This window comes from Rhincodon typus, chromosome 29 (assembly GCF_021869965.1).
Source record: "Rhincodon typus isolate 14 chromosome 29, sRhiTyp1.1, whole genome shotgun sequence".
Lineage (NCBI taxonomy): Eukaryota > Metazoa > Chordata > Chondrichthyes > Orectolobiformes > Rhincodontidae > Rhincodon > Rhincodon typus.
Window position 1 is genome coordinate 9,985,530 of NC_063360.1, and position 8,211 is coordinate 9,993,740.

General features: G+C 44.3%; 1 protein-coding gene and 1 non-coding gene across 2 annotated transcripts in view; one reads left to right on the forward strand and one right to left on the reverse strand.

The window, feature by feature from the left end:
• Window positions 1–6,265, reverse strand: part of ubxn6 (UBX domain protein 6) — a 38,753-nt gene extending 32,488 nt beyond the window's left edge. The window contains exon 1 of the mRNA XM_020522147.2: window positions 6,083–6,265. Coding sequence (XP_020377736.1) covers window positions 6,083–6,165 — 83 coding nt within the window. The 5' untranslated portion in view covers window positions 6,166–6,265. The remainder of the gene's footprint in view (window positions 1–6,082) is intronic.
• Window positions 4,130–4,252, forward strand: LOC125486535. Its single transcript, XR_007265189.1, has one exon. It is a non-coding gene; the product is annotated as a U6atac minor spliceosomal RNA (small nuclear RNA).
• Window positions 6,266–8,211: the final 1,946 nt, after the last annotated feature.

Here is an 8,211-nt window from a genome sequence, read left to right on the forward strand (position 1 = left end):
AGGTGCTGTTCCTGCAACCTTCAGGTGGCATCATTGTGGCACTGGAGACGGGCCAGGATGGACATGTTGTTCAAGGAGTGGGAGGGGGAGTTGAAGTGGTTCGCGACTGGGAGGTGCAGTCGTTTGTTGTGAACTGAGCGTAGGTGTTCCACAAAGCGGTCTCCAAGCCTCCGCTTGGTTTCCCCAACATAGAGGAGGCCACATCGGGAAGAGCGGATACAGTATACCACACTGGCAGATGTGCAGGTGAACATCTGTTTAATATGGAAGGTTTTCTTGGGGCCTGAGATGGGGGTGAGGGGGGGATGTGTATGGGCAGGTGTAGCACTTGCTGCAGTTGCAGGGAAAAGTGCCAGGGGTGGTGGGGCTAGTGGGGTGTGTGGAGCGGAGTCACGGAGAGAGTGGTCCCTCCAGAAGGCAGATAAGGGTGGGGAGAGGAAAACGTCCTTGGTAGTGGTGTCAGATTGCAGGTGACGGAAGTGGTGGAGGATAATGCGTTGGATACAGAGGTTGGTGGGATGGTACGTGAGGACAAGGGGGATTCTGTTTTTGTTGTTATTGCGGGGAGGGGGTGTGAGGGATGAGTTGCGGGAAACGCGAGAGATGCGGTCGAGGGCGTTTTCGACCACTGTGGAGGGGAAGTTGCAGTCCTTGAAAAACAAGGACGTAACGTTTGAATATGGCAAACATTTTGCACTCTCTTCACATGTTAATAATTTCTCAAAAGGACAGGTTTTCTTAATACTCAAGTTGTCTGTCATTCACCCTTTTCTACTCAAACTCCTGACAAAGTAATGCTTTATTAGAAGAAAATGTTTTCTTTGTATACTATTCAGTTATGTAAGAAAATTTACAAAATATGGCCATTGAGAGGAAAACCTTGGCTTGTAATTATACTAAAATGTTTCTAACTTCTTTCATAAGAAGTATTTTCTTCTTCAATTATAATACAGATTTTGCTATTCCTTTGGATTGAATGATCAATTTTTCACATTATTTTCATCTCACCAAAAGGACTAACATTTTTCTTCCTTTCTTTCCCCCAAATTTCTTCACGAGATTAATCATTGCAGAAGTTCATGTTGATTACCCAAAGCAAAATAAACAGGGTTGTCTCTGAGGAGGCTATAAACAGCTTGCCTTTTAAACAAAAATGAACAGAAATCTGAATAGGTTTGGTCAGTAATTCCAATCTTTTAAAGTGACAGTAGTGTATTCTGTTGGTGTTTTGTGTCTGTAGACTTCTTCACCCCTCCCATCTCTTCCTTAGCAATAATTTGTTGTTTACATAGAAAGTCTGTACATATTCTAAGGGTAACAAATGGTTTTTTATTTAAGAGAATGACAGGTCAGAAAGACCAAGTATAGCATACATCCTGTGGCATGTGTGAAGTGGTAGACATTCCATGTGTCCCACACAAACACATCTGCAAGAAATGTCACCATTGCTACAACAGCTGTTGTAGTCTGGCGTACTGACCTCTACCTTGAAGAGGATGAGTGCCAGCTCTCAGATACCTTCTCCTACCTTCCCCTGGACCATGACCCCACCATGGCACATCAGGCCATCGTATCCACTACAGTGACTGATCTCATTTCATCCGGTGATCTTCCCTGCTCCGCTTCCAAGCTAACAGTCCCCCAACCCTGCACAGCTTGCTTCTGCCTCCTGCCAAAAATCCACAAACAGGACTGTCCGGGCAGACCCATTGTTTCAGCCTGCTCATGCCCAACGGAACTCATCTCTTCCTACCTTGACTCAGTCTTCTCGCCCCTGGCCCAATCCCTACCCACATACATCCATGATTCATCTGATGCCTTACGCCGGTTTCAAAACTTCCAGTTTACCAGTTCGAGCCACCTCCTCTTTACCAAGGACGTGCAATCCCTTTAAACGTCCATTCCCTACCAGGAGGTCTTAGGGCTCTCCGCTTCTTCCTGGAACAAACACCGGAACCACCCCCAGCCACCACCACTCTCCTCCGCTTGGCCGAGCTTGTCCTCACCCTCAACAACTTCTCTTTCAACTCCTCTCATTTTCTTCAGGTAAGAGGGGTTGCCATGGGTACCCGCATGGGCCCCAGTTACGCCTGTCTCTTCAAGGGGTACATGGAACATTCCTTGTTCCAGTCCTATTCCAGCCCCCACCCACAACTCTTTCTCCGATATATTGACGATATCATCAGTGCTGCTTCCCTCTCTCATCTGGAATTGGAAAACTTCATCAATTTCACCTCCAATTTCCACCCTGCCCTCACTTTCACCTGGTCGATCTCTGACTCCTCCCTTCCCTTCCTCGACATTTCTGTTTCCATTTCTAGGAATAGACTGGCCACTAATATTCACTACAATCCCACTGACTCCCACAGCTATCTGCACTATACATCCTCACACCCTGCTTCCTGTAAAGACTCCATCCCATTCTCTCAGTTCCTCCATCTCCGTCGCATATGTTCAGATGAGGCCAATTTCGACAAGGGAGCCTCCAAAATGTCCACCTTCTTCCTCAACTGAGGATTCCCCAGCTCTGTTGTCGACAATGACCTCAACCAGGTCCAACCCATCTCCCGCACTTCCGCCCTCACTCCTTCTCTGCCGTCCAGCAACAGCAATAGGGTTCCCCTTATTCTCACCTGCCATCCCACCAGCACCCACATCCAGAAGATCATCAGATGCCATTTCCACCATCTCCAGCGAGATGCCATCACCAGACACATATTCCCCTCCCCTCCCTTGTCCGCCTTCCGCAGGGACCATTCCCTCCGGGACACCCTGGTCTACACTTCCTTCCCCCAACACCTCCCCACAGCCCTACAGCATCTTCCCCTGTAACCGGCAAAGATGCAACATCTGCCCATTTACCTCCTCCCTCCCCAGTATCCAAGGTCCCAAACATACTTTCCAGGTGAAGCAACACTTCACCTGAACTTCCCAGAATCTGGTCTACTGCATTCGCTGCTCACAACGTGGTCTCCTCTACATTGGGAAAACGAAGCGTAGACTTGGCAACCGCTTCGCAGATCATCTACGTTCTGCTCGCAATAAAGACCCTGAACTACCTGTTGCCTGCCACTTTAACGCACCACCCTGCTCCCTGGCCAACATCTGTGCCTTTGGCTTGCTGCAGTGTTCCAGCGAAGCCCAACACAAGCTGGAGGAACAACACCTCATTTTCCGCTTGGGGACCCTACAGCCCTCCGGACTCAATATTGAATTCAATAATTTTAAGGCCTAAACTCTCCCATCTCCCAGCCCCCTACCCCACATGCCATGCCTTGTTACCATATAGCCCGTCATTACACACCCCCTGTTGTTAGCCACTACAAGTCCCCATTCACAACTAATCACCCTCCCAGCCTGATCATAAGCAACTCCTTTGTCTGTCCAACTGTCTTTCTCTCCCTTTGGGTTCTCTCCTATCATTTACTCCCTACCCCACCCACCTCCCTATTTTCTGCATATAAACTGACGTTTTCCCAGCCACTATCAGTTCTGAGGAAGGGTCACCGGACCCGAAACGTTAACTCTGTTTTTTCCTTCACAGATGCTGCCAGACCTGCTGAGCTTTTCCAGGAATTTTGTTTTTGTTCCTGATTTACAGCATCTGCAGTTCTTTCGGTTTTTGTTTGTTATGGAGCTGATCAGACAGCAGGTTATATGAGACTTGATATTGTGTAATGAGATAAGGTTAATTGATGACCTGCAAAGCTGATGTGGACTGACAAATATGATAAAGGGATAGTTCAACAGAAATGTAGTGTCAGACATTTCAAGGGATATCTCAGAATACATAGAATGGATACATTCCAATGAGAAAGAAAAATTCCAAGGGGAGGAACCCAACATCTGTGGTTTGTTAGAAAAGTTAAAGATAGCATCAAACTTAAAGAAAAAGCATATAATTTTGCAAGGGTAGATGGGAGGTCAGAAGATTGGAGAGAATATTAAAAAAAGCAAAGAATGGCTAAAATAATAAGAAAAAAAGTGTTTGAGAAAGCAAGTGAGAAGTATAAAATCAGATCATACAAGTTTCTACATTTTTAATTAAAAAAGATGTTAAAGTGAGCATTGGCCTAATATTAAAAAAAAGTGAGCCTGATCAGCAAATTGTGAAAAGGAGAAGTAAATTGAGTTGTATGAAAGGAGAGAGGGTTCACACTCCCCTCAATAAGGATGGAAGGGGTCCTGGTGGTCTTACAACATTCAAATGGTTAAGGCATTGTAATCTACTTAGTGGCATCTAACCACGCTTGGGGCAGCACAGTGTCTCAGTGGTTAGCACTGCTGCCTCACAGCGCCAGGGACCCGGGTTCAATTTCACTCTCTAGCAACTGTCTGTGTGGAGTTTGCATATTCTCCCCATGTCTGCGTGGATTTCCTCCAGGTGGTCCAGTGGGCTAGGTGGGGTAGCCACAGTAAATGCAGGATTATGGGGTAGGGTGTCAGTCTGGGTAGGATGCTCTTCGGAGGGTCATTGCGGACTCAATGGGCCAAATGGAATGCTCCCTCACTGTAGGGAATCTATGAGTCTAAAGATATGGCAGAAGAATTGATTGAATATTTTTCACTAGTCTTCGATGGACTTCAAAAAACAGCAATTGCCAAATATTTACATACCCAAAGTGAAGACATTAGCATCGATGATCAAAAAGTTGGTCAAATATACATATTTTGAGGAGGATCAGGGCAAATCTTATACATTTCACAGTAAGGCCCTGGAGAGGGTTGCTGAACAAAGAAACCTTGGAGTGCAGGTTCATGGTTCCTTGCAAGTAGAATCACAGGTAGACAGGATAGTGAAGGCATTTGATACACTTGTCTTTTTTGGTCACTGCATTGAGAATAGGACTTGGGAGGTCATCTTGAGGCTGTACAGGACATTGGTTAGGCCACTTTTAGAATACTGTGTTCACTTCTGGTCTCCCTGCTACATGAATGATGTTGTGAAACTTGCAAGGGTTCAGAAAAGTTTTAAAAGAATATTGCCAGGGTTGGAGGGTTTGAGCTATAGCGAGAGGCTGAATAGGCTGCGGCTATTTTCCCTGGAATATCAGAGATTGAGGGGTGCCATTAAAGAAGTTTATAAAATCATGTGGTTAATAGATAGGGTGAATGGTCAAAGTCTTTTCCCCCACAGTAGCAGATTCCAAAGCTAGAGGGCATAGGTTTAAGGTGAGAGGGGCAAGATTTAAAAGGGAATTAAGGGAGAACATTTTTCACGCAGAGGGTTGTGCATGTATGGAATGAGCTACCAGAGGAGCTGTTGGAGGCTAGTAGAAATACAACATTTAAAAGGCATCTGTATGGGTACACGAATACGAAGAGTTTAGAGGGATATGGGCCAAATACTGACAAATGGGACTAGATTAATTTAGGATATCTGGTCAGCATGGAAAGGTTGGACCAAAGGGTCTGTTTCCATGCTGTACAGCTTTATGACTCTAAGGAGATAAAAGGGTTTTTTTTTTGGCGGGGGTGTGGAGTGGTAAGAGCATTAATGGTCCACATGCCAAGCATGAATTAAGGATCTCACCCAAGCAAAGAGAGAAAGGGAGATCTCCCTAAACAGTGATCTGAAAATTTCAGCGACAATTTTTACCACGCCAATCCAAGAAACAGCAGTCGATCGCAACAATCTAACACAGCACTAGAAAGCAAACAATAACCACAGCCCACGAAAAATCAGTAACTCGGAGAAACAGACGGATAAGGGAAAAGTTTAACTATCCTTTCATGTGCCTGTCTTTTAATTGGCTTAGAGGGACAGAAACCATAGTGTCACATTCTGTCCTCATTATGATGGATGTGTTATGTAGACGGAACCCAGACATATGACTGATGTAACATTGATCAAAGAAAGTCAGAAAGACGAAAGACGAAAGACTAAAGACTAATTCCCACACGTGGAAATACTAACCCTTTCAAGTGGGAGACGAGTTTAACTCTGAAATGAGAACTTCAAACTAGGTGAAGCTAGGGATTCAGGCTTTCTACCTGTGGCTGTAATTCGGCCTGCTCCCCCTCTCCCTCGAACTTATGACCGAACCTTCAAAAAGAAAATTCTCCACAATATCCCTCTCACCTGGTATCCTCAGTCAGAACATGACCTCGCCCCGCGCTTTTAAACTTTATATCCCGCTTAAAATCGTCAAAAAATTTCTTCATCTTTCCTCTATGTCAGCAGAGTTCTCGGTGTCACATCATCTAAAGTCCCCCATGCCCCTACCGGAACTCCGCTGGTTCTCAGACCGGAAGCGAACCATTTCACCAATGCACCGACGCCGTTGCCGAGGCAACAAAGCGAGCCCCAACTAGCAGAGACACGAAGGTCAGTTTTCTTGCCTGCTGTTGAAACAGTTAGGAATTCCTGAGTGTTAAAGCAATAGAAAAAAAAAATCTCCAAATAATGAAAATGGAAATAAATTGTTAGAGAAACAAATCTTGAGAAAAACGAAACGAATATCCTGGAAACTTGAACCTTTAACGATCAATGAATGGAAAAGACAGACAGAGGTCAGTAGATTCGGACGGGGTTTGACCACTAGAACCCTGTTCTGATGAAAGGTTGTACCTAAACTGTCAACATGGTTTTTCTTCAATTAAATGGTTGCCCCAATGTCATCAAACATAAAGCCAAAAGCATACCTCCATTAAAGAGGGCACAACTAATTTATTTAAAATAAATTATTCCTTTAAAGAAATTAAGTAGATTGTCAAAGTGTACATTGTTATTGTCATCCATGACCAATCCGGTCTTTCATTGCTGTGGTGACCACTGTTTGTGGAAGGCCTTCAGCAAACTGGTGGTCTCATTATGGATGGTGACTGATTTACAACCCCAGAATGATATTGCACAAATGGGGACCATTTTGCACATTGTTCTTGTTCCTGCTGTTTGAACAAGATAGTCAGTTAGTTCCATTCTCTATATCCCATTATCTATTACAGCTTCAAGGTCCTTCATCTCTGCCTGGCACCATTCTTGAAATTTTCTTTTTTTCTGTACTCTCTGTCAGGCCCTGAGGTCTGTGGTGCAGTGGGTAAATGTGTCCCAGCTGCTGACTAGAAGATCCAGGTTCACCTCTTAATACATGACTGGATGGCCATGGAAGGTATGTTGAGTCTTAATCTGCAAATTCAGAACTTTGGGAAGTCTACCACCACTGCAGACTACAACTTGGACTCTTGAGTGAGTTGCAATGCACCATCTCTAACATCTTTACATCATGCTTAAAATGTGTCCAGAGGTGAACTCATACTGCAGCTGAGGCATAACCTAACCTTCTTGCTTTTGGCTCTATCCGTCTATTAATAAAGCCAAGGATTCCATATGATTTTTAACTCACCTTCTCAACTTATCCTGCCACCTTCAAAGATTTCTATATGTACACCACTAGATCTCTGTGTTCCTGAAACCCCTTTAAAATTGCACCATTTATTTAACTCCTGTTACTCTTCATATTAAAATAAATCACTTTACAATTATCTGTGTTAAACTGCATCAACTAAGAATCAGCACATTTCACCAGTATGTGTCCTCCTGAAGTCTGTTACTATCTAGCTTATTATTTACTGCATTTCTGAGTATTATATGTAAAATGTGAAATTATGACCACTATGCCCATGTCTAGGTCATTCATATAAGTCAAAAAGAGCAGTGGTTCCAGTACCTACCCACACTTAACCTTTGGCAAATTACTTGTATGCACTGTCTTTGACCCTTGAATCTAATTGACTGTAATGCTGATGACAAGGCTGCTGTGTAATACTTTGTCAAATTCTTTTGGAAGATCCATATACACATCAACGTATATCAACCATTTCCAATACATCGGCCAGATTTTCTGCTTGGTCATACTGGTTTTCTCAGTGCAATTTGCTGGAAATTGGTGAAGCCTGTGCTTGTACTTGTTTAAAAAGCAAGACATTGGGAAGAGACAAAAAAAACTGCAGATGCTGTTTAAAAAGCAAGACATTGGGAAGAGACAAAAAAAACTGCAGATGCTGGAATCCAAGACAGACAAACAAGAGGCTGGAAGAACACAGCAAGCCAGGAAGCATCTGGAGGAAAGGAGCAGTCACCGTTTCGGGTATTACCCTTCTTCGGGATAGGGGGAGCTGCAGATAAAGAGAGGGGGAGGAGTGGTAGCAGAATGGTCGTGATAGGTGGACACTGGTAGTCGGTACGACCTGGTTGGTCGATGGGAGGAA